This window comes from Molothrus ater, chromosome Z, assembly GCF_012460135.2.
Source record: "Molothrus ater isolate BHLD 08-10-18 breed brown headed cowbird chromosome Z, BPBGC_Mater_1.1, whole genome shotgun sequence".
Lineage (NCBI taxonomy): Eukaryota > Metazoa > Chordata > Aves > Passeriformes > Icteridae > Molothrus > Molothrus ater.
The window spans coordinates 47,125,630-47,152,855 of NC_050511.2; the positions used below are offsets into that span (position 1 = coordinate 47,125,630).

The following is a 27,226-nucleotide window of genomic DNA, read 5'->3' on the forward strand; positions in this document are numbered from 1 at the left end:
TGAGAATACAATTTGCTTCCTCCCCTCACATCTACCATGTCTCCAGACTCTCGTAACAGCTTTAGAGGACAACCTCTAGCTAAATGTGTGTTTTTCACTCTGCTGACAGATCAGAGCACCTTCAGAGCACCCCTGAAGATCATTCTTCACTGTCCCTCTTCTGGCAACAGCCTCTGCTTATCTCTTTATATCAGCTTCTGTGCATTTGGAAAAGTGTCAAAAGTGTTGCTTAATTAAGTTCCAGCTTGCCTTGTAGAAAAGACAGTGCAGGAAGAATACATTTTTGTCAACTTATATTTCTAAGTACCACTTCCACAAATCCTTCACTACCCTTAGAAACTAAGCTCAGTTTTAACACTCCAAATGACAAAACCAGCACTGCACACCTTGAATTACATCAGTGTTGTTGCTGTCTTTAGGACACACATTCAGAGCCATAGAGAAACTACTGAACATTAGGAAAATCAGCTTACCTGCACCCAACATAACTGAGGGATTACTGGTGTTTGTACAGCTTGTAATGGCAGCAATCACTACTGAACCATGAGCAAGCTCGAAGTCATGGCCCTCAAAATTAAATTTCACTATGCTGTTGTGTCGGTCTGGTGCAATCTGGAATCCCTTGAATCCTTGCTGTAGGAGGAGAAAGTAAGAATCAAAAAGAGTGGTTAACATAAACATTTTGACTGAACATTAGTATGGGCTGTTTTTTCAGCAATGAAAAGCATCTGTTAGTCACATCCATGCTTGTGGTTTTAGGTCTGATCGTGAAGGCTTGCATCGCTAGTCAACCAAAATTTTGGAAAAAAATTTTTTTTTGCTGGAGTTTCTCCTCTTCTCTGTTTACTGGTAAAACAGGCAGTCTTTGCAGCAAAATATATTTGTATTTTCTTCCTGCATGAATATATCCTTCTTTGGATTTCTCAGATGCTTCTTACTCCTGTTACAGATCTTACAGATTCCTGATCACACATAGTCTTAGCACACAATCTAGTCCTGAGATTTTAGCATAACATGTAAAATTTTTAAGCCAGGATTATCAAACAGCTTGAATGTATACCAGGAGCTGATTTGAGAGGCAAAGGTCTGATAGCTGGAAAAAAAATAAAGCACAAAGAGCAAGTAGGCACTATTCATGACATGAAAAATTACATTTAAAGATCTGAAAGTATAAGATCACCTAATGGAGTTTGGAAAATGTAACAAACCAAGAATTATGGGGAACTGCTGTAGTTTAGGTTTCTTTTACATCACTGGAGTTCTGTAGTGCCTTTAACAAGGGTGGTTACTGTAACAGGTAAAGATTCAAACTGATTTAGAAAACTTAAGGATCCAGGAATATTCATTCAAATATAAATTCAGCTTCTCTTTCAATGACCACTTTTGACTGGATGATGCAGAATGTAGTCATTGTTTTCCGTCTTTATCACAACATCCAAGAGTCACAGAGACACATGCAGTTCTGCTCTGCTGAACAGATTCAATATTTAGTGCAAAATTACATGGTGGATTCAGGGCATTACCTGCTTGGAATGCTTGGAGAGCTGAAGAGCTGGGTAGTTATCTCAGAACTCAGTGCAGTAGGTATTTTGTCCCCTCTATTAACAACCCCCCATTGTGGCAGAGTTCAGAAGTCTCTAGTCTATGTCAAAATCGTGTTAGGCCTAAGATCAGAAAGAAATACTACTCCAATAGGGCATGAACATCTTCATGCAAGAGAAGCAACATCACAATTTTAAACTACCTGTTGCTTCTCTCACCTCCAAAACTGCAGTCAAATATCCTCATTTATTTTTCAGTAGGCAAACAAACAACACACAACCCCAGAACGTAGTTCCTGAAGACCAGACAGCTCTTAGAAGCATGAATTAGTTTGTTTGCCCAAATGTTCCTACTCCCTACCTTGGCTCCCAGACAAGTCTCAAAGTCCTTTTTCATATCTGACACAGCAACTTTGTCCTGAGGTCTTTTTGGTCCACTGCAGCAAGGCACAACAGTATGGAGATCCAACTCAACCACCTGTTCAAGTAAGATAAACAGAAAGTGATTGAGCACTGCCTGATAAGTTGAAGCCAGGTAAGCCACAGGTATGCCTACCTCTGCTGTTGAATCAATGCTGAGTCTGATATGCTAAGTCTGCATATTGTTATTTGCAGAAATTATTGAAAACACTTAAGAATGGGAAGAGCAGAAGAAAAGGAATACTTCTAATTTTAGATGCTGCCAGCTCACAGGTATGGCTATCAAAAGTACTAAAGTTACTGAAAAACCCAATGTAACTAAAGCATCTAAGCATTATAAATTATTTTTTAATTTGTCTTTTCACATGCTAGAAGCAGGTTAAAAAATGATGTGAAGAGATACCGGAACTGATATAAAACAAAGCAGACTATTCATCTACTCCTCACCCATTTTCCAACTTTGTTTTCATAATGTGCTACATCCTTCCAAATCTACTAAGATTTTTGAATAATCATGCAGACCCAAACACAAGTTACAAGATAAAATTTTACAGTAGAGAAAACCAGAAATACTCTTGACTTTCCTGGATACAGAGTACGATCCTAATTTTCTTGCACAGAAAATTAACTGTGTGCTTTGTGGTTACCACAGAGGGTTTCTAAGGGTCCTGATTCACACCGTAAATAACTGACTGAACAGAAAAAAACTGCAAACAAGGCTTACACACACAACATCCACATTATCTCCATAGCTACAATTCAGAGTATCCTTCAGTCTGGAAGGCCTTCTCAAAGCTCCATCGAATAAAACTGAAAGAATCTGCACCAGCTGGAGGTCATCTGAGAGCCAATCTATACCTACATCCAAGTTTTCACACCTGAAGAGCCAGCTGTCTCATTCCATTGGGCCTTAAAATAAGACAGCTGTGCAGACCAAAGCAAAGGACAAGGAATCCCTTGACTATTTCTTAGTTTCTGTGAAAAACAGACAATTGTCGCAATAAAATAGGACAGGGCATAAAGCAAGGAGCCAGAAAACAGAGTAGTTTCTAACCTGTGTGAAGTCTGGATCCTGAGAAGAGTTTGTGAAATCTCTTAGCATTCCCACAGCCTCAAGATACCTTTTTGTGCACATAACCTTCTCTTTGTCACGGCCTAAAATGAAAGCCACATACAGCAAAACCAAAATGCAAATTGAACAGAGGAACCATCATCTGACAGAATAGAGCAAAAAAAGTGCATTACAGGCATGCTGTCAATACCACTACAAGACTCTTTCAAGACAAATACTAGAGATCCACTAAAAACAAACTGATTGCGCAGACTTAGTGGCTTTTGCAGAACAAAATCTTTGTTTCCTATTTTTGTCATCTGGACAATCTAGGTTCAGATTTTTGCCAGGCTGCCATAAGTCCAACACTCAGCTCTTCCTAAACATGCATCCTAATTGCAAAAACTAGTCTCAATAAGTAAATAGCAAGAAAAAAATGAACTGAAGCTCAGTAGGCTTCACCTGATTCAATTCTACTGCTAATGTCATATAGACCTGGCATCCTTTAAACTACCCCTTAACTTATGGTCTCTTCTTATACTCACCAGTTTGTACCAGGTACCCAATGCTAATATCATCCACTGGAAAATAGGCAGCTGTTGCTCCATACTCTGGACACATATTGGCAATGGTGGCTCGGTCAGCAATCGACAGCTGGGCAACACCAGGACCAAAAAACTCCACAAATTTACCCACTACTCCAACTTGACGAAGATGCTGTTATAAAAATACAGTGCCTGTGTCATTGCTATGTTTCAAATGACATGAGCATGTCTGTTATGAAATCCAGCTTTTTACTCAGAGAAATCTCTTGTGAAGATTTCTACAGCCATTTGAAACCAAGAAGTTTTTGCTAAACTAAATCATGAAGATGAGGACATAGAGATGTAAAGTTTCAATAATAACGTACAACATAGGACCATATTTCTTCTAAAACTTGCTCTTCCTTTCATTTAAACTAGACTGCCTTACAATTGTATTTTTCTCAACATGATGTTCTAAGAGGAAGAGAACTGCCTGGGGAGTTTTCACACAGCAAACCCAGGAAGATAGAAAAATAGGGAGAACCAACTGCACAAGTACATGTGAACACACACAACATTTGAATAAAATGATGAAAAAAATGTTGCCTTTCCCCTTTTGAAGGTCTCTCTGTAGACAATATTCCATGATGAATTTCTGTACCAGATTTCTGACTTCCAACAACACTAATGCTGACCCAGTAATACTGTTAATTCAGTGACAATGCGCAGAGTGAGTAAGCATGTTATAAATATATGACAAGAGTCAAACACCTGCACATGAAAGAAATAAGACTGCAATGCTTACTGTCTGGTTTCCAGATTTTATATTGCCTAATTTTAAGTAGTGAACTCAAAAAACAAGTCATCAGGGTTCTTTTGAGGCAGAGGAAAAAGCACTGTTGCTCCAAAACACTACTGAATTCCAAAATATCCCAACATACATTTTACGTGGCTTCTGGGAAACAGATTTGCCTAAAAAATTGAGCTGAATCCAATTCCACAGACAGTGATAAAGGTTTTTAAAAATTCAAAATGGCTACCTGGAAGCACACATAGGGTTTTTACACATTCTGTAAGAACCCTCTGTGTGCTTCCAGGTAGCCATTTTGAATTTTTAAAAACCTTCATTCATTTTGAATTAATTTTGAATTTTCACATCTCTGTCCTACAGAATATATTTATCTCTCAGCAGTAACATCAAAATATCAAATCTTGGTAATTTACCTTGGTAATGGTGAGCACAATGTCAGTGGATGTTACCAGTGGTTGAGGGTTTCCTACCAGCTTATAGCCAACCACCTCAGGAAGCACCATGCTGATCGGCTGTCCCAACATCACTGCTTCTGCTTCAATGCCACCCACACCTGCACACAACAGGAGGACACAATGTGACTATTCAGAAAGATACTAACATGTCAGAGATAAACTTGTGAAGTCAATTGCCTGATGAGTGCTCTATTTAAGGTGTGAAAGGGGAGAGAAACCATACAGTCTGAGTCTTCTGCTAAGAGGCATTTCTCATCTTGCTGCTGTTCTTGCAAGGTTGGGCTTTTAAATTTCATTTAGTTTCATATTTTCATCCTTGTTCCTAAGCCATTAGATGGGATACTAGGTGAATCTAAGGATGCTTAGCTTTTACAAGAACAGATGTAAAATTTTTATTTAATATCTTAAACATGTAATGCAACAAACCACTGACATGGCACTGAATATGTGCTGTGAGTGAAATATACACAGACCATGATTGCTGGTCACCAAACACAAAATCAGAAATTATTTTGAAAGAAAGAAATGTTACTAAAGAATGCTAACATAAAAGGTACTTGTTAAGACAGAAATATCTTCCCTTATGTCCACTATGTTTCAGCAGGGTTTAGGAATGTGTAGTTGGAAACTGTTCCATAAGCACACCTTCACTATCAGAATTCCAGCTACTACTTAATATTGCTAATTTATTAAGGTAGCATATCAAGATGTCATAGTCATGTGCAATCTAACAAAGCCATGATGTTTATTATCTAGCAACTTAGCATTAAGCAGCCAAGCCATCAAGCAGTTTTGTAACTGTCTGCCTGTAGAAAGTCCCTCATATATTTATCTTCTCTGAAATGTCCTTCTGCCTTTTGTTTAGTATAATTAATACTAAGCTAAGAAAAACTGCCTGTAATAGCTGCTTATGAATGCCAAATCACTACTCCAATCTTTTTTCCCACTTAACCTAAGAATAGTTCTGAAAAATAATTTCTAACTTCTTTCATTCAAAATTATATACCTCTGTTAATTTAAAAGATAATGCTGTGACAGAACCAATCATGTGGCTCCTTTCACTGGGTGTTGAATAATTTTTAAACATTTAAGTAAATAAATAATATTTGGAATAACTGACTGACTACCACTGACAGTCACGAACCAAGTTCAACATCACCAGCCTCTGAAAAAAATGTTGGATCCAAGAATATGCAAGAATTTGAGCCCATATGCTATAGACTCTGTCCAGCCATACTTTTCATATTCTGGAGAAAAATTGAAGCTAAGTGTCACTATAGGACACGAAAGAACACAAGCTCACACCGTTGTTCTCAAGGTGAAGAAAAAAGGGAAGTTTATTTTCTGACTCCAACATTTATAGTTTTCCAAAAGTGACAGCGGACTGGAGGGTGACAGTGCCACCTCTCCAATGACACTGGTCAAACCAACAGTCCATCAACTTTCTCTTCTTCGATAAAGGAATGCAAAACAAGGAGTTATTTACAGAAAGTGTGTGAGAAAGTTCACTACAAGAATGTCAGCATCAGAAGGCTTAGAAAATCTTAAAAAAACAGGGTGACAGCTAAGAGCCACACTTTTCCAAGCAGCTTTTAGTGCTACAACTTCATCTAAACGGTGGCTCCATGCATATGCTGTAACCAAATATAGAATAAGAGATGTGTCTAATCCCAAAGGTGTTATGCTTTAGATGCATTGAAGTTGTTTACCTTTGTATTCTAAGCCAGAAATTCTTTCACCCTTGATTCAGAAAGTTTCACTCAACCAATACTGCTGCAGTACAATAGGTGGGTTATTAAAATCAGAAAGTCCTACCATCTGTGGTGCTCAGAACTTTACAAGCACATTAATGAACAGCTAACAAATACTCTTTAAAAACACAATGTGTTCCATATTTGTAGAACAGCTGTTTCAATAGTGCTCCTATCACCATATCACAGGAAAATAAAGGCTCAGCTGAAGTCTTCGCTATTGTATGGGATGACTACAAATAATTCCACTCCATAGTTACCTATTTATTCAATAATTCAAGCACTTCCATTCACCACTACAAGGAAAAATAAATTATTTATATCTATTCCTGTAACAAATATTGTGCAGAGAACTGGTATTAGAACATCACAGTTCTGTTTTGCATAATGTCCTCTCCAAACATAATTTAGTCATTCAGATTTAATTTTCAGCACCTTCCACCTAACAGTTTTGTATTTGCAGTACTTTTTGGATAATCCAACACTTTTAAAGTAGCAAAGTGACACAAGAAAAATCAGATGGTCAGTGATACTTCAATTCTCTTTTTTTATTTAATATTTTCTTTATCTACTTCCTTGTCATTTAAATGCAGAATGGAAAAGAATATATAAAAAAACCCAAACAAAGCCAACACGTGTAGCAGAAATCACCTGAGGCAGTTATCAGAAAGGGGAGCTTAGTTACAAAGTCTTATATATCTGTAAGAGACCATATCAGGCTACTTGCATTTGGGGTTACGCTATGTAAGTGTGTCTAGCTGGCACAGAAATCACTTTTCTTCACAGCAGCCCATACACTGCCATGTTTTAGATTTGTGACTAAACCAGTGTTGATAGCACACCAGAATTTTAGCTATTGCTAAGCAGTCCTTACACAGCATCAATGCTTTTTGTTTCTCACCCTGCCCCTCAGCAAGTACTGTGAGAGGTACAGCCAGGACAGCTGAAGAGAGCTGAACAATGAGACATTCCATGCCATAAAACATCAGGCTCATCACCAGTTGGGGAGGTGGGTTTCCAAAGTAGCCACTGCCCAGGGACTGGCTGGGCTTTGGCGACTGCCTTTACATCACTTCTTTCATTTCCTTTCCCTGCACTCACACCTCTTCACTTAAACTGTGTTTGTCCCTAGCCATTACTTTTATCTCGCATTTGGACTAATAGTCCTCTTCCCCATTGTGCTAGCAGGAGGAGGGAGGAAGTGACTGGGTGGGGGTGATCTGCCAACCAGGATCAACTCACGAGAGCCCAAACCACAGCGCCCTGAGCCAAGAGACTGCTCACAATACACTGCTATACATACCCCAGCCAAGCACCCCCAAGCCATCTATCATGGTGGTGTGCGAGTCAGTGCCAACCACGCTGTCTGGATAGTAGTAGCCATCCTGATCCATCACCACTCTTGCCAAGTACTCCAGGTTCACTTGGTGGATGATCCCAGAGCCCGGTGGAATAATCCTCAAGTTTTTAAAAGCTTGAGAGCCCCACTGAAACAAAAGGAATTAAAGTAAAATATTTTCAACATAAGCACTGGAAGAACTTTCATTCACTGAACTTTTCTCCATGCAAATAAGATTATTTTTGTCAGTACCTTTAAGAATTCAAATCTTTCTTTGTTCCTTTCAAATTCCAGCTCCTGATTTTTTTGCAAGCTGTCTGGCCTGCAAATGAAAATTATCAGCTGTCAGAACCAAAATTACCATGTGAATTTTATATCTAGTCAAAGATTGAAAGAAAAGAAGATTTATTAGCTAATGTGAACGCTGATCCATTGCACCATTTTAATATCACTACAGGCAACCAATGAAAAGGATTTAGGAAATCTTAAGAGATAATACCTGAACTCTGCTTCAAATGTGAATACTAATCTGCATTTGGCAGGCTTAAATACTGTAGCCTGAGAAAAGCAACACTGAATGTTAATGAAATGTGACTTTTCCAACAACAAAATCAGAAGGAATCAGCAAGGCAGTAAAGGAAACTGGAACACAACTGTCCTGCAACTTCCACATTTGTGGTCACTATGATAGAGTGCTGTCTGAAGACTCTGTGTTTCAAAACAGTGTCAACAAATTCTTCACTTCAATGAGCTGCCTAACTTGGATCTGCAGAGTTTGAAAGAACTGAAGCATAAATCTGACCAATGTTCTCTATATGAGAGAAAAATCTCTATTTTCTCTATTTTATGAGGTTAACAGAAATAAAATAAGGCTGTGACAAAAAATAATTATTTGTAACTGCATGCCAAAAAACTTCAAGATGGAAGGAAACCACCATAAAACATGTGATTGCAGGATCTGTTTGGAAAATTAGTTCAGTAGGCCCATATTTATGTACCTTGGAGGGCAGAACGACCTGTATACAGAGGTCTTTTATTTCACTGTAGGTCTAGTGAATCCTAATGCGTCTTGGTATCTTTGTCCTCATCATGCTGAGGACTTAATAGCCTTTCCAGAACTCATAGGGGCCATAGTAAGCAGTGCCTCATGCCCTTCTGCTTGGAGGCACTGAAGCAGAAAGCAGTTCCTCAGAACTGAGCCTAGTGTAGATCACCTCTATCCTTAGAAAAGTGAGGAAGAAAGGATGAATGAGAACATTTCCTTTCTTAAAAACACCTATGGGGTCAAAAAACTGTACTAGGGAAAAAATTCCATTTCTGAGCGATTAATAATAATGCAGCATTATTAAAGAGAAATACAATAAACACAGGCCTGGAATGAGTCTGTTTCTATCAACAGTTTAGTACAGGCTTTTGCTGCTGATAGATACACCACAGATAGAGAAAATTCTCCCTCCAACTCACCACAGCTGATACAACAGTCTAACTTTAAAATTTCCTAGTATCTGGAATGTTGTAGTACAAATGCTACCAGTATGTTAGCATTGATGCTAATATATGTATATTGTAGTACAAATGCTAACCAGTAGAACTACCTTGATGACCAGTAACTGGATTCAGTTGACTTATTACCATTAAGAAGTAAAGAGTGATTTTTTTATTCTTACTGCCTGTTAAAATCCACCTGGATGGAGTGATCTATCACGAGATCAGCAGGACAGATAGGATTTATTTTTTCAGGGTCCCCACCAAGTTTCTTCACAGCATCACGCATTGCAGCAAAGTCAACCACAGCAGGCACCCCACTACAACAGAAACAAAATAGGCAGGGTGAAACAATTTGGAAAAGAGAAAAAAAAAAACCAAAAACAAAACGAAAAAAAAACCAGTCCTGAGATACAGAACAGACAGCTACTGTCACATACAAAGCAAACTGTACTCCATTTTCAATGCAAGCAAATAACGAGTAGCAACCAGAACTTCTGGAATTTCAACACTTGACTTGTCTAAGAGATCATACACTTTTCAATATTTCTTTTAACACAGCTTCTGATGCTTCTCTGCCCACACATCTTCAGTTTTCTGCTGAGGTATATTCTACCATAATATCTTCAACCAACTTGGAAAACCCTCTTACTTACCTATCTGATTTTGCTGGGTGCTAAAACAAAAAGAGTTCTCTGATGTGCTCATAAGGATCTGGCATCAATGAGCAACCCACTGAAAAAACTACATTTCTGTAAGAGCTTCCCAAAGCAGTAAGGGTTTATGTTTTTAACTCTGACCATAAGGAAGTTATTACAATTTTTTTTAATATCAAAAACCATGCAACAACAGCAGTAAAAGGCTTTTTGGTTCCTACTGAATTTTACCTTGAAAATCCTGAATAATTACCAAAAAATAAACAGGAGAGAGGATCCACATTATCTAAACTGGACACAATTAACTGATATTGTTCAGCAGTTTGACATTCCAGGATAAGCTTTTTGTAAGAAAAATAGGAAATTCGGTGTTATTTTACCTATGGGAATTTGAGGGGAGGGGTAGGAGGAAAACAGAAGAAGAATTATTTTGTCAACTTATGAATGTTATTATAATTACAATTAATATGGAACAGACACAATATCCTTCTACAGTCTTAGAACAACTAAAGATAAATACAGAATAACCCTAACTAGGAAGTTAGATAATTCTAAACCAGGACAACCTGAATGTAATTGTTGCATGGCTTTTGGAAAGTTGCCAAAGCTGCCTTTTTCAAAAAGGTCCTCAGAGGCCTGTCCAAGAGCTCATTTTCCAGGAATGCAGTTGCTCTGCAGACTTATAGGCACATTTTTAAAACTCAACAGGAGTAAGGGGCAAGAAAGAAGAGTAGTAAGAGAAGGAACAACGTTTGCTTGAGAGTTCAGCTTCCTCTCTGCTCCAGTTTTTCAAAACATTAACAACAGCTAGTGGATGAAAAAAAGCTAGGAAATAAGCACTTCTTTAATTTGATGTTTTGCCAATTTTTTCTAATGTCTTTAAGTTGAGCTGTACTGGGTCTCTAGCACTTTGAAAACCTCTGTGAAAATATGTAACAGAGATTATGACAGCTAAGACACTCTACCGTTGAGGAAGAAAATCAACTGGCAATGTAGCTGCACTGGGCTTACCATGGATGTACTAAAATATTTTATAAAGACAGAGGACAAAGATACAAAGAACAGTGAGTAGACTTGGAAGTCAAATGCTGTATTAGAACAATTAAATGCTATTGTTCCACCTGAAAACTGACTTTCCACATTGAACAGGGACTATTATATGATTATTACTGACATCTGAGGACCCACTGCAATAACAAGGCTCATTTTTTAGAGTCCATTAGGTAGGAATCTCAATTTGCATTTCTGGGAAAAATAATATGCTCATTTTTTCAGCAGCAGATAAGTCCTTAAAAATATATTTATAATAACACAGATTTAGAAGAGGAAGAAATTATGTGGGTTATAAATGAGAACTGAAATAGATAGAAAACTGAAAGCAAGAACCCCTGGGGAACAAAACCAAATGAACAAAAAACAAACAAAAAATGCGTGTGCGTGAGAGAGAGAGAGAGAGAGAATAGACAATACCACCCCTTCAAAGAATAACTTCTAAACACTAAATTTCCTCAATTGCATGCAATTTATCAATATAATTTTCTTTCCCTGTTTTGAAGTTTTGTGAAGATATTTACTTCTTGATCTCAGAAAAGTTTTTTTCAATGCTCTTATTCTGAGTGTTTGCCTCTCCAAGTGCTGTCTGTAGCATGACATCCAGGAAAGCTGAAAAAGGGTTTTCCAAATATCTCACTGCTATTCTTTCCCTCAGCTCACCCCTCCACCCCAAGCTGAGCATTGTTGCACTCTCAAAAGACCCTCTTCCTTGCTTTGGAGACCATCAGACTCACGTGAAGTCTTGCAGAATAACTCTTGCAGGCTTAAATGGTACTTCAACATTCTTGTGTTGCATCACTTTCCAGTTGAGAATATTCTCAACATCTTCTTTCTTCACTAGGAACTCATCACAGTTACGGATCGCTGCTTCCAGGAGGATTCGAATGGAAAATGGCAGGTGAGCTGCATGGGTAAGAGGCAAGAAACAAACTCAGTTTTTAGCTTAGGGCATTTGTCAGCAAGTGCGAAGTTCTATGCCAGGGGCAGACAGGTCCTCATTTTCTCACAAGGCTTTATTCCGATTATCCAAACCCCTCTTCCCACTTCCAGCTTGGCCAGGAGGTCAGTACTAACTGACCTGTTCCACTTGATGCTCTCAGCAGGTTTATTATCTCAGTTCCTGTGACACAGTAGACATCTTTGCTGAGGGACTTTTCCATCCTCCATAGCACAGCAACCCTGAAAACATGCTGTGCTCACCTTGTTTTTCTGAAGTTTGCTCTCACTCTTGTCACTGAATACAGACATATAAATGTACTGGGAAAAGCATAGTTTTCTGCCTGCCATGTTGGAAAGCACAGCTTTAGTGGTTTATGCAGTCCCTTTATCTCAAGAGATGGAAGATGAAACTGAATGAAAGTCAGACTGTGCATCAATCTTCTTTTACTTCAAATCAGAAATATTTAAAGATGATGGCACAAAATACTATTGGAGCAGTCCTGACAGCTCTACTACAAGGAATGGGTGTGAAGAAAAAACCCAAACACATCTCAGTCCTTCCTCCTCCAGTCCACTTTAATAATACTTGTTTGATTGCCTCTCAAAATATTCACATTTTAAAATCTTTTGAGAAGTTTGTTCCAACTTTCTACAGAGGGCTGGCCTCAAGACATAAAAGTCACTTAATCTCAGTGAGACCTCATTAGTGCTATTGTAAAAAAAAAAAAACAACATCTATTAATCAGGACACAGTAATTCAGAACAATTTGAGTTGGTTGTTGCTGGGAGTTTTGTTCTATTTGGGGATTTTGTTTATTTGGGAGTTTTGGGTGTTATTGTTACTGTTGTTGTTTGGAGGTTTTTTAGAATCTTCTCCTGCCCTTCCCTGCTAAGCTATTCACTTTTTATGCCAAATAGTGAGAATTGCATCCTTTGTCCTTTAAAGAATCTGGAGTTTATCACTCTTGGAATCCTGGAATGGATCAACTGGTAACACTGAATGTGTATTTGTCTGTTCTTTAAGACTCTTCTCTGCTTTTCGCCCACTAAGACTGACATTAACTGACTGGTCACATATCGGAGCCTGTAATGGATATATGTTACTGACATTCAGAGAAAATGCTCCTCCTCTTGTTCCCTGAATTCTCCTTAATCACCTGTCTCCTTTTGAAACACCAAGCACCCACCATAAATAAATCTAAAGTATAGATACTCAATGGCACAGTCAATGGCACAGACACTAAGATTTTTAGCAGTACCACTGAAAGATTTGGGAAATGTCAGAGGAACTAAGGAAAAAGCCTCTTCAGAAAGGATTCTCTACCCACTACTGTTTTCAAAACTGAAAAATCTTTCTGATTAGTTCAGTCATACATATCAGTGTTAGATCCTTTCCAGCCTTTAGCCTTGTGCTCTTAGTTTTGCCTAGCTCTCCTCAACCACTCAGCAAAAACAAGACTGCCGTGTGCACAGTATGTTGAGGAAATAGTACTGCGATCTTGCCAATATTTCTGTCATTCTAAATTTCAATAATTACATTTTGCTAAAATTTTGTTTCCAACATTCTCCTTTTGAATTCATAGTTCTCGCCAGAGACCAAGTATCATCCAATGTGGCCAAGTCTGTTCAGGTTCTATTTATCAGTATTAACAAAACGCTTCTCTTATGTTGTCAACGTACCATATCTCACATCTTCCAATTTGCTCAGATTAAAGAATTTCTTCAGAGGCTGTTTTGGGTCCAGTGGCTCCACAATCTGTACGAAAGGGTTGCTCATGGTTGTTGAAGGCCCTAGTTAGTGTCCCTAAAACAAAAGAAAAATCAAGGGCATTTTCATTACATTTGTCCTTCATACCAAGTACATGTCCCACAGCCTACAATGTATCTATCCCACACACAAAGGCCTGTACCAGAGAAAAAGGTACTGTCAGTCATTCCCTTTCCACCCCAAATCTACTCGTAACGTCCTCAGAGATAAAAGGTCTGAAGAAGATAGCAGTATTGTGAAAAATACAGATATACCACATGGTTTAGAATCATAGAATCTTAAAAACTGGAAACAACCTCTAAGACCATCGAGTCCAACTGTTAACTGAGCACCACCGTATCCACCACTAAACCATGTCCACAAGTGCCACACACACACATACCTTCTGATGATGAATCCATCACTTCCTTGGGCAGCCTACTCCAATGACAGGAATAAATTTTTCCTAATATCAAATATAAACCTCCCCTGGTACAGCTTGAGAATATGTTTCATCCTGTCACTGGCTGCCTGGGAGAACAGACTGTCCCCACCTGGCTACACCCTCCTTTCAGAGAACTGTAGAGTGGTAAGGTCTCCCCTGATCCTCCTTTTCTCCAGGCTAAACAACCTCATCTCCTTCAGCCACTCCTCAGAGAACCTGTGCTCTGACACCTTCACCATCTTTGTTGCCCTCCTCTGGTCACAATTTCACAAAGGAAATTTAATGTCTTCATTATTCTCTTCTTTATGCTGCTTCTAGACAGCCGTTTGTGCCTCTGTGACTTACAAACCACCATGACAACACAGTCTCATTTCTAAAGTGTGTTGTGGTTTAACCCCTGGCACCAACTAAGCACCCACAGCCACTCCTTCACTCCTTTCTGGCAGGAAAAGGAAGACAATCAAAGCAGCAAAATGAAAAATTTCATGGGTTGAGACAGAGGTGGTTTGATAGATAAAGCAAAACCTAGACCTGCAAGCAAAGCACAACAAAGAATACATCCACTTCTTCCACAGCAGTTCAGCCATCTCTAGGACAGCAGGGCCCCATCATGTCTCACGGTGATTTGGAAAAATGAATACCATAACCCTGAACATCTCCCTCTTCCTTCTCCTCACAGCTCTATATGCTGAGCATGATGCCACATGCTGTGCGATAACCCTTGGGTCAGTTGGGGTCAGCTGTCCCAGCTGTGTCCCCTCCCAGCTCCCTGCATACCCTCAGCCTCCTTGCTGGAGGGGTGGGTGAGGAGCTGCAAAGGCCTTGGCTCTGTGTAAGCCCTGCTCAGCAGGAACTAAAACATCCCTGTGTTATCAAATGTATTCCCAGCACAGCCCCATACTAACTATTAGGGACAAAATTAACTGTATTCCAGCCAAAACCATCAGAAGTGGCATTGATCTAAAGCTTAACTGACAGACATTTACATTCAAAATTAAAAACAATTTAAGAAAACCAGAAAACACTATTATTTGAGACAGAAAGTATTACAGACTAAGATTATAAATGCTATCAGAGACAAAAAGAACTCTCCTAATTTCAGAAAGATTTGTTAGGGTCACCATAAAAAGAAAATTTACATAGGCTCTATTGTAAATGTCATTTTAGTTTGAGATATTTTCTTCTTTTGTCGTTGCTTACTGATTTACTGGTTTTTGTGGCTTAATGGTTTACTGGATAACACATTCCTCTGGGACCTAGGACTTTTAGGTTCACATACAGAAATTAAAAGGCCCTAAGATAATCCCCTTGCAAGGCCAACTAGTAGCAAGGGGCCTAAATTCACTACAGAAATATCTCTTAATGTCCAGAAAAGGTTAACCATACACAAACTACTTAATGGAACACTTCCTAGGACACACTGAAGACCTGAACTCTGCCCAAGCCTCTTCTGGAAGCGTTGGCTTAAACCAACACATGCCAAGGATCAAGCTAACAATTTAACAGTGAGAACAATTCTCTTGCAGTGCCTGGCAACATTCCCAGTCATGATTAAAATTTTTTTAGTAGAGAGATAACCAAAGGTCTGATTTTCAGATCCCTTGTTTTCCCAGAGTACAATTCCTGTCTTCATTCAAGTACCATTATCTTCTCTTGCCCCAGGTTTTCAAATGAGAAAATTCACAACAAGGCAGGAGATACACATGACAGGCCTTGGAGACTGGTACAAAAGGATGCACAAAGTCCAGTACTTGTTAAAAACAGACACAGCATGGCCAAAGAATTAATTTATTTATCTCACCTGCTAGTTTCATGCAATGTTCAGGAAATACTACTATGTGGAACACATTTATGGGGGGTTTTTACAGTATTCCAGTATTTTCAAAATTCAAAATTCAGTTTTTTTCTTAGAAGACAACCCAAGAGAAATAGCAGAAATGGTAACAAAAGAAAGTCCAGGGTGTAAAGCAACAAGATAATGTAGAGAAAGAAATATTTACAGAATTCTTTCAAACAAAATAATGGATGTTTCTAGATAAAAAGCTGAATGCCCAAGGAAGCTGGAAGGTCAGCAAATGAACAGACTGCAAACACACACACAAGCTCAAATGCATCATCTCTCACATTTCCATTGACAAGTTATTTCTGAAACTCCTTTTCCCAGCTTTGCAAATACTCACCCTGTACACAAGCCCGTAAAGTTTTAGGTGTCATGATCTTTAATCAGCATGAGCTACTAGCTATTCCTCTAAGCAAACTCTGTGCTTCTACAACTGAGCATGATCAAAATGAATTTCTTCCTTCCTCTTCTTGCCAGCTACCCTCCTGTTAAGATTTACTTTTTTGCATTCCACTTTGAGAACTTTATTTTATTCATATCAATTTCTCATGGGAAAGTTTAAGAGTAGCCATAGATAGAAAATATTCAGATATCCACTGACAGATAAAGCAGATCATTAATTTGATATGACCATGAGTCCACTGTACTCAGTTCACATATTCTTATCCAACCAAGTATAAACTGCAGTTTGAACATTTTCCATCCAAGTCCATGTCTTGGCAAATCACAGCAGAAATTCAAGATGCTATGACACATTATCTACATGTTAACATTACTTATCAGACATCACCCTCTTCCCTGAACAGCTCACAGTATAAGATACTTCACTACAAATCTCCTCTCATCAGTGATTTACACAAATAAACCAAACTGTTGGCTAACCAAGCCCTAATCACAAATTCTTTTCATCTGCCTTGTCACACTGACATGAACAACACTGTTACAAACCTGGAAGCCATTCAGAAATACCTGAAAAGAGGTAAAATCTCTAGAAAAAATACCAACTAGCAGCATTACTATAGTAAATTTCCCAAGACAGGGAAGCTCAGTCATACCAACTACTATTTCCACACAGTAAATTATAAACCAACTTGCCCCAGCACAGAACTCTAAACTAGTGATTTGTCAAAAAGAAATCTGGGGGCGATACTCTGCACACTGAATATACCAAAACTTTTGAAGTCATCCTTGCAATAGATACAGGTTAACTTTTTTATTAACTTGATACAGATTAGCAATAGATACAGGTTAATTTTTTTATTAACTTGATACAGGTTAATTTGTGATTACAGCAAGGAATATTTATTCGTGTTTTGCAGGCACTGAAATATAAATATGCAAACATGGGTGAGCAGACATTTGTCTGCCTGGAACTGGTGCAGCACACAGGGTCACACATGCTGACCATGGCCAACGTGTGACCACATTGATACCTGCTCAGAAATACCAAAACAAGCACTTGATCTTCTGCCCAACAACCTTAAAACTGTTTGTGTGGAGATTACATTAAAAAATGGATTATTCAAAAGTGAAAATGCAGAATAGCATTAAAAAAGGAGCATCTCATTACTGATACAGACTCATAGAATATTATGAGTTGGCAGGCACACAAGGATCACAAAGTCCAAGTAAATGGCCCATATGATGTTCTATTCCACAACCCTGGCATTATTAGCACCATGCTCTGACCAATGGAGGTAATCTCAAGATACTGGAACCTCCTTAAAGGGTTGCATGACTTGTATGAAGTGTGCCAGACAAACAACATTTCGATTTTAGCCCTTCCTTAGTGCCTACTATTAAAAATCTGAGAACATCCACAATCTGGTCCACACTAATGCTGATCATCTATGAATCTGAACTCCCTACCAATACTGTTTCCTACTCACCTTGTTACATCAATGCAGCAGCTTATTACTGTGCCACCACACTCAATCTCTTGTTAGAAGGCACCTCAATTCACCCAGACTGCAGATTAGCTCACCACAGAAAGTCTGATTTCTGTTTTTTCCCTCTCCCTCAGAGAAGCAGAAGTACAGAAAGACTGTAACCATGAATACCAGGAGGGACAAATTTATCTGGATAAGGCCATAACTTTCCAAATATAAAAAAGGAAGTAGTGTTTTGCAAATGCAACATCTTGCCCTTTAGGGCAGAGAATGAACCCTTGGCCACAGCAGCTGTTTGTTGCTGTTTGCATCCCTATATATGACACAGTTCAAATTTCTCTGGAAACACAAGTTTTACACTGTGATACTCTAAGAAGTAACAAAATCTTAGTATAACACTCCTCACTTCATCTGTATTGAGTGTGCCAGCAAACTCAGCTTTTACCACAGAGACCTCAGATGTTCACTAGCACCAAAAGATCATTGCAAAGATGCCTGCCGGCTGTACTGCCTGTGGTTATCTCTGTGGTGTCCTGAAGGACACACCCCTTGATGATCATGACATAAGAAATGTGCACAAGTCCAAGGGGACAGAAGGAAAAAGGTGTCTGTCCATCCTCTTCCCTTGTCTTCTCTTATTAATCAACTACATCAGATACATTCAAAGTACATTAAAGTCTCATGGGGATTTCCATAAAAAGGTTTTAAGTAAGAAACTTAAAATCTTTTATTTAAAAAAAAATCACAGGAGATTTCAAGGTATGTTTTATGTGTGCTTTCAAATCTTCAGCTGTTGCACCTTTCTGAGTATCTAACAAACACAATACTGGTCACATCTCAACAACATTGATTGGAAAAGGACTTGGTTCAGTTTAAACCACATTCTTGATTGACAGTGACTCCTTGACTCTACTCTACCCTTTTAAAAGCAGTTTTGTAACTTGGAACAAAGACAACAAATAAATTTTACTGAAATTAATGGAATTGAAAAAATATAATAATATATCTTTATACTTGCATAAATTATCTCACGAAGATCACAGAGAAGGAAAAAATGTATTTAGTCTCTTGCTATATCTGAGAAAATCTGAAAACTGTTCTAGACATCTTTTTCTACTCTCTCTAGACTTGAAGGTGAAACTGAGAACAGCTAGTCAGATTAAAAGCAGCAATCTCACATCCAAAAAAAAGAGATTCTTTATAAAAAACACAGCATCGTGTATACTCATTGACTGTAAACAGATCCATACTATCAACAATATGTATTATTTTGGGGGTTTTAGTGATATCAGAGCATCCCACTCATCTCTCACCATGCAGAAAAGGAGAAAACTGTAGCACACAGAGTGGTTTCCTACATATATGCTGACAGTAAACCATGCTCTTTCTGTAATACACAACACAAATGTTTACAGAAGACTCATGATTAGTAATAACCACTTTTATTACAGAAGTACCTGACAATAAACCAAAGACACAGATTGTTTGATCTGCAGAAGGGAAAAAAGGCTCTGGATGAGAAAACTTCTATCTAAGCTTCAGGGCATAAAGTAGCAACAGAATAGCCATGGTTATTCAGCATTTTAGCACAGACATATATTTAATCTCACTTGGAGAAACATGTTTCAACAATTGTTTTTTTCTATTCCATCTTTGGTTTCTTAGTTGCTGTCTTTCCAATTATGAAAGGGTGCCTATGTTATCAATGATAAGAGGTTAATTTTAGACATCACTACATAAAACTAAACACCAGGTATCTTAACTAAAACAGATTTCAAGTATTAAATGCTCTTTTTCCTGAAATGTGGGTAAATTCCTGGCCATCACTGGGAAGCACACACTCAGCAAAGAAGCGATTTAATTTCAACATTTTACCAGACTCTAGAAATGCTAAAAAAGATTACACTCAGCCAAAGCAAAGATGCAATTTTATCAGTCATCAAGAAAAAGGGGAAAGCTCAGACTTGCTGGTACTTGAAGAAACATGACAAAATATGATGTTTCTGTGATGAAACTTCCAACTGAAAACTGGGGAAAAAAAGAGGTGAGCTGGCAGGACCACCATGGTAAAAGTCCTTTCCTGGTGATAAGGCAGGATATAGGCAATATCCATGGCCTTGCTTGAAAAATGCAACATTTTTCATCCATGCTGGATCTGATCTTACCACCTTTTGATGCAATTATCACTCCCGTGCCCACAAGTTATTTCCCTTGGTTTTGTCCATTCAAATGAGTGCCACTGTGTGTATCTGTACTTAGCTGCCAAGTTTGCAACAAGCACCTCCAAATAGCAAAAGCAAACAACTTAAAAAATCTAAGTGGAGCTGCAGCAGAGCAGCAGGATACTGAGTTTTAAATTCTGCATCACAACATTGAGCATGCACTTCATGACATTACTAGTAGTTACATATAACTGAACAGCACTTATTTAATTAAGGGCTATTCCTCATTTCCCCTGGGCCTTTAAAACTTCTCAAAGCTCTTCTCATGGTTTCACATTCTACTCAACAAGGAGCCCACATTAAAAAAGTTGATGACTAATTCCAGTTCACCTAAGTTATAGATGGCATAGCTGTGAACAAAGATCTCTGAGGAGGTTCAGCATATAGGAATTTCCATCATACTGGAATTGCACCATGTTCTGTGCATGGTGCAATTATCCAATAACCAAGGAAGGAGAATACCCATGTTAAGCATGTTGACAAAAGCCTGCCTTTTTTATATGGAAAGGCAACCAACCTCTCTTCAGTATCAGTCTGGTGTTTAAAGAAGAAAACTTCACTAAGTAAATACATCCATAATTCAAGTCATTTTAGGAAAAAAGTCCTAATAAATACATCCACGTAGCAGGATATTTTTTTTTTAGTTTAAATATTCAAATTGCCTAAGAAAAATGTTTTTGTTACACTGGGTAAATCAACAGACAGATAGAGATGACCAGACACATGACAACACAATAACAAAAAACCCCACCTACCCACCAAACAAATGGCAAAAACCCAACCAAACAAACCATAAGCAAAAAAACCCTCAAGCCCACACATGCCCCTAGCATTTGGATAGACTTCAACACTAGAAGTAGAACAAGCAGAGTCTTGTTTTATAAAAATATAAAATGCTATAATTACTCTTGGATGTCCAAAGAACAGATGAATGCAATTACTCTTGCAATAAATACACGTTTCTTCTTTTGATTTAGAGAAGCTTTTATTATTTAACACTCTACCTGTGCAGATAAGGCCACTATGTAACAAATAAATGCTGTTCCATTGCTGCTAACAGACACTGAGGAGATTTCAGTGTTTAAAGAGACTCCAGAAAGAATCTTTGTGTTTCTTTGTTACACAGAAAGGTCCATCATTACACATAGATCCTTAAAGAGAAGTCCACTAACAATTTGATGACTGAGCAACTATTCTGCCAGTATAAACTACATCAGTATTCCACACTGGAAAAAATGCAGTAGTAGAAAAAGGAGGGTTTCTTAAACAACCTCTAGGCAAAGTTTCAGAGAACCCCTTTCAACTTTAATGCTCAAGAGAAACACTGTACTAAAACAAACAGAGCTTTGGATTGCAGATGTTCCTGCTTTCTCCTGCTGCCTGAAACTTTTGATAGCAATGCTAAAATACTTACTTATTCAGATCCATAAAGTGCTAAACTTCCAACACACCAAACAGGTTGCTAATTGCATATTCCCATAATCTGTGTATTTCATAGGCTGTCATGAGTATTCTGACCATTGCACTTTGTTAGCAATGCTGTATCACACACATTGGAACTGAAAGTTTAGGTCAGAGATCGAGTTTGTGAAATCAAACACTGAGGTCTTAAAGTAACTCTGACTCCAAGTGAGCTGGAAGTTCCAAAGTGTAGATATTAAACTCCTTCACATCATCCCTCCAGAAAGCCAAATGCTACCTCCTCTCTCACCTCAACATAGCTTAGAGGGACAGTCAAAACACTTCTCTTGTATAGATCTCACCAGCCTTTGGTAACCCACGTGAGCACACATATGTAGTGTCTCTCATGTGCTCTCAGACAGCCTCTGAAATGCAATCTAGTCTTAACAAAATCCAGATCATAGTTAAGCAGGTGTAAGTGTTAAGGGAATGCTTTCTCAGCACACTCACCACTGAGTCCCAGATAAAAGTAGAGACTAATTTTTATTTTTTGCTACAGGAAAATGAGCAGCCTTACACCCAAGAAGCTTATTTGGAGACTACCAAACACTGAAAAATAAAGTGTTGAAATTTCTTTCCTACCTCCTGGGAGAGCAGCTCTGAACTTTAACCTACTTTCTACTTCTATACAAACTTGCTGCTTTTTTACCCAGTTTTACTAGTATGCTAGTACTCTTAGACTGTTCATTAACAAATATGCAGCTTGGACCAGTTTTAACAAAGAACTAGCTTTCAGTGTTAGTTACAAAAAACACAAAATCAACATGGAAGTGCTGCAAGAAATGTGGAATACAGAGCATGTGTACAAAGATTTGGTCTAGAATTTTGGTTCAATGTCAAAAGGCATTGGTCTGTAAGTTTCAAAAGACTTCTATGAAGGGTGAAGAAATGCAGGAGAGGTGCATGGGAAAGACAAACAAAATGAGAGTATTGTGAATCAGCCCTGTACTCATGCCATTACCATTATATGAGCTCTATAAACTGCTCTCTCAAGACCTTGAATACTCTTCTTCTGCAACTTGAAATCTGAACTATTTCAGAGCTACTGAAGATATGTAGGTGGAAGGATCCTTTCAGGATGAAGAACTGATGAGAGGATTACTTCTGTTGTGAAATAATCTGACACTGTGGGTTCCTAACTTTCACACACAAGATTTCCACACAAATCTTGAATTTGTTGTCTGAAAATAAAGATAACTTTCTCACACCAAAAACTTCTACCGTAATCTCAGCAGCTATTCAACTATTTGTGCAGATGAATCCAGCTTTCAAATACCCACAGCTTCAGTCTGTAAGGAGAACAAGTGTGTGTCTGATACAATTTCATGAACTCAAACTAGCTGTTAGCAGAGTTTTCTGGCCAAGCTTTCTGAGGAGGCAAACTAAGTTCCACTAAACATTTCAAGTCACCTTTTTTATAACAGTTTTCACACAGAAAGGGTAGGCAAAAAAAACCCCTCAGCAACCAAAATTAACAAGCATCTGAAGTCCTGACCCTACAGCTGTGGGATGTTCCAATTCTTTCAAGGAAGTGCCAAAAACCTAGAGGAAATCTTCTGAATTAATCAATCCCTAAGGCAGCAGCGAATGCAAAAACCCCAAAAAAAAATTATCTCATTTTCATACAATTAAGACTCCTCTCTACCTTCTCTATATTTCAAGACACAAAGGGACCACTCTTCAGTTAACATCTTTCTATTTAGCTTAAGTAGATTGTTACTCCAAGGAGGGAGCAAATTTCCAGCTCTTACTCTCACAATGCTACAGTGAGAGTCTATGCTGGAAAACACTGGCAAAAGAGATTTGTTCCATTTCTTACTATTCAAATGTTATTTCTTCTTTATTTTTCTGCATTTATTGTTGCTGCTCTTCCACTATTACTATAAAAACAATTAGTATCAAAGTTGGAGTGGCCAGAGACAACCAGAGAGAAAGAAAGGTGCTAAATTACAAATATGATATGACAAAAACCTGCAGTTTGAAAGACCTGTGGTTTTTTCAATTCAGCAACAGTCTGCATGATGTTCTCTGTAAAGCATTGCTAAGTGATCAGACTTCTTTTTACATGGAAAGCTTCTCTGGGAATCTCCTCTATCTTATAAAGTCCAAGAAGAGTAAAGTATTGATAATTTTCCTAATAAATCTTCACACACACCACAGATCCTGGAAGGCACAAGACTCAGCTACACTTCCTACTCTATGCCCATTACACTCGTCTTACTTTCTTTGAAGCACTAAGTAACAATCCCCAGAAGTTTATTAGGACATTCTGATGAAGCACAATTGCTTTTAAGCAAAGCATTACTAAAATAAACATTCCAGTGTTAATATTTCACTAGGGTGGTCTTCCTTTACTATGGTTTTGCGGATTGATAAAGCCAGTCTGAACAATAGCAACAGCACTGAGTGCTCAGAGATATTAATTCAATTCCAATTGTTTGGAGAGAGAATCCTCTGTTTTAGACCAAGTTTCCTGCTGATATTAAAAAATACTAAAGTTCAGCTCTCTCCGTCCTGCCCTTTATCCCCCTCCCCCCACCTTTACTAGCTTTAGAGGTGGAAACTAAATATCAAAGTACAACCTCCAGTTAAAAAATAAATAGGAACTGTGGTGATATTATGAGATGTGGAAACATACTGAACACGAACAGGGTCTGATCCAAATATACCTCATCCAGTTATTGAAACCGGGCATCTCCACCACCACAGTCCTAAGTCAAGTTAAATTAGAAGGCAAATACTTGCATCTGTGCTATGACCTCCAGGACTCTTACAGAACATCTGCACCTGCTGTCTGTGCCATGAACATGAAACAGATTATTTTGTCACCCAAAATTATTAAAACCCAACACTTATAGCCATCACCTTCCAATTATTTTCTTTCATCCTTTCCCTGTCCTACCTATGTTGCAGATCTACTGAGGTATTTTCCAACACAGAGGAGTTGCTGCGTGCTTAATAGGTATACTTCACACTATCCTCCACTATTTAGATACTACTGAAATACCAATAGACAAGGCTCGAGCAGTTCCAGGAGGAAAATCAATGTTAAAGCTTCACCTACATGAGGACAGGGCAGCACAGCTTCTCCTCCACGCCCGCTCTTCTCGAGCTGAATCTATTCCTCTTTCACCGCTCTGCAAAAGCCGCCCCCTGTACTCCCTGTGAGCCGGCCCCAAGCCGGGTGCTGGAGATTTCGCCAGCCGGGGCCCGGAGCCGAGGCGGGGGCCGCACAGCCCGCCGCCGCTACGAGATGGTGGCTCGCAGAGGCTGCTCCGCCAGAGCCGCCTTCCCTCCGCAGCATCCAACGACTCTTTCCAGCCCCCACCGCGGGAGCCGGGGCCGGGAGCCGGCAGGATCCCCCGTCCTGCCAACGGGCCCTGCTAGCCGCCGGTGCCCGCCCTCCGCCCGGGCCCGCTCCCGTCCCGGCTCTGCCCCGAGGGGCGCCCCACAACCTTTCCCCGCGGCCGCCGAGAACGGGCACGCCGCGGCCGGAGAAGCGGCTCCCAGGCACCCGAGCCGCCGGCGCCGGGGGGGGGAGAGAAGCGAGGCGGCGGGGCCCGCACTCACCGGGGAGCGAGGAGCACAAACCGCCGCCGCTGCCACCGCTGCTCGCCGTCAGGGGCCGCCGGGCGCAGGCACAGGGAAGGGGCGGTGGCGGCGGGCTCCGCCCCGCGCCCCAAGGCCGGAGCGGCGGCGGGATGGCCGCCAGCCGCCCGAGCGGGAGGGAGGGAGGGAGGACGAGAGGGAGGACTAGCGAGCGGATGACCAGCCCGGCGGAGGGGGCGCGGGACTGGTGGGCTCACCCCTCCCTCCCGCAGCCCTGGCCCCGAAGAGAGCCGCTGCTTTCCTCGGCTAGCCACTTTCCCTGGATGGAGGAGGAGGAGAGGGAGCGCTGTGAGTGTGGAAGGGTGGGCAGGAGGGTGGTACCGAGGTCAAGGCCAGATCTGCTGCGGTGAGGGTTATCGGAAAGACGGGCACTGTGACATGGGCAGCAGGGTGCGGGCAGTAATGTGCCTTGTGCCGACCGTAAGTGCACCATGTGCTCACAGCCCGAGCGCTTGCTCAGACTTTGGAGTCCAGAGGTGCTGTCAGTGAAGCCTGGAAACAGGTGTCGCTCAGGACACCACCTGACACACAGGACTGCATCCTCATCCTCGAGGTACTGCAATAGGAGTGGGACGTCCTGTTGTTTCTCTTGGCAGGAGGAGAGCTGATTGTCCTGGCTGTTGGCAGAAACAGGCTGTTACTTACAAGCTGGTCAAGATCAATATCATGACGTCAATATTAAAGAACAAAATCAGAGTAGAGAACATCCTAGAGGACATAATTTACATCACCCCCATAGCTGAGTGCCATGGAGACTTTATCAGTGTCCAGCATGTTCCCAGTAGAACAGTATATGGTTTGGGCCTGAATAATGTTGAAGAATATATTCAGTGCAACTAGTTAGGGTACAGCTGCAGTGGGACAGCACATTGAGCTCTGGATAGCAGGAGCCAGAAGTAAGAGGCTAGGAACTGGCATTGACCCAACAAAAACCCTGTGGCCCAGCTAGGTGAGCAGACACTGAGTGACACAGCAGGAGCCAATGATTCAGCTGGAAGACCCCAGGCTTTCACACACTTAGATTGTGAAGGTATAAAAGCCCAGAGTTTGCTTTGCTCAGGGTCCCTCCTCAGAGACACCAGCTTGAGCTGTTATTTTGTCACTGCACCATGATTAAACCATTGTAAGAATCCAGGAGTCTGAGACTCTGTCATGGGAAGCCTGGCGTCCAGCCAGTAAGGAAATCTGGTCTGACTGGGTGAGAGTGTGGTTTGTAGGGAGTCAAACAGGGCACCTCTCAGCTCACTGGAGCCACCATTGTGAAGTGACCTCCGTTCCAGCTCACGTGGTCACATGGAGTGTGCCTGCCAGAGTGATTCCTGGATAGTCAGACAGGAAACTTTGCTTAACAATTAAGAAAACTAAAAAGTATCTAATTCCAGGAAAATAATTGTATACATAGTAGAGAAGAGTTGCATGTAAGGAATGTAAATATTCTGTAAGTCTTGGTCAGGTCTTGGAGGTCACTGGCTAGGAGACATGCTAACCACTGACAGCTGGAGTAAAAAAAGGTCCATAATGTTTTGGTTTTACCTGAAGAAAGCTTAGGCTAAGAGCAAACTGAATTACCTGCTGGCTTTGCTGCAGAGGAGCAAGTCTCAGGTAAGTGAAAATGCAAGTGCTTAGCTCAACTTGTAAAGAAGGATGAAACATAGAAAATGCCCATTATGTCTCACCTGGATGTTTGTGGGCTGGATTCCTGCACACTGACCTGTGCTGACAGATCCTCCTGCCTACATACACTATTCAACTGGAACTGTCAGACCAGAAGAAATCAATGGGAAGGACCCCAAGATCTAGCAAAACAAGATACATTGAGTAGGATTTTTTTTAAACTTAATATGGAAATCCTGGCTTTGACATACCTGGTATTGATTTCACTGGAACAGTTGAGAATTCTAGGGACTATCTGTAGTTAAACCTGCTATTGTCTGACCTGATACCTCTAAATAGCCTGTAATCTGCAACATATAGTACTTTTGAGTTAT

General features: G+C 39.9%; 1 protein-coding gene across 2 annotated transcripts in view; it reads right to left on the reverse strand.

Annotated features, from left to right (window-relative positions):
* ACO1 (aconitase 1) overlaps positions 1-27,226 on the reverse strand; it is a 55,504-nt gene that overhangs the window by 11,133 nt on the left and 17,145 nt on the right. Inside the window, exons 1-11 of one of the 2 annotated variants that reach the window (XM_036402944.1) lie at positions 25,200-25,296; positions 13,706-13,829; positions 11,821-11,989; positions 9,560-9,697; positions 8,145-8,214; positions 7,857-8,040; positions 4,761-4,900; positions 3,558-3,729; positions 3,016-3,116; positions 1,903-2,019; positions 474-633 (exon numbers count right to left, since the gene is read on the reverse strand). In XM_036402944.1, the coding sequence (XP_036258837.1) occupies positions 474-633; positions 1,903-2,019; positions 3,016-3,116; positions 3,558-3,729; positions 4,761-4,900; positions 7,857-8,040; positions 8,145-8,214; positions 9,560-9,697; positions 11,821-11,989; positions 13,706-13,802 (1,348 nt within the window). In that variant the 5' untranslated portion in view covers positions 13,803-13,829; positions 25,200-25,296. Of the gene's footprint in view, positions 1-473; positions 634-1,902; positions 2,020-3,015; positions 3,117-3,557; positions 3,730-4,760; positions 4,901-7,856; positions 8,041-8,144; positions 8,215-9,559; positions 9,698-11,820; positions 11,990-13,705; positions 13,830-25,199; positions 25,297-27,226 lie in introns of those variants that run through there. The other variant, XM_054517868.1, reaches the window with a different exon arrangement.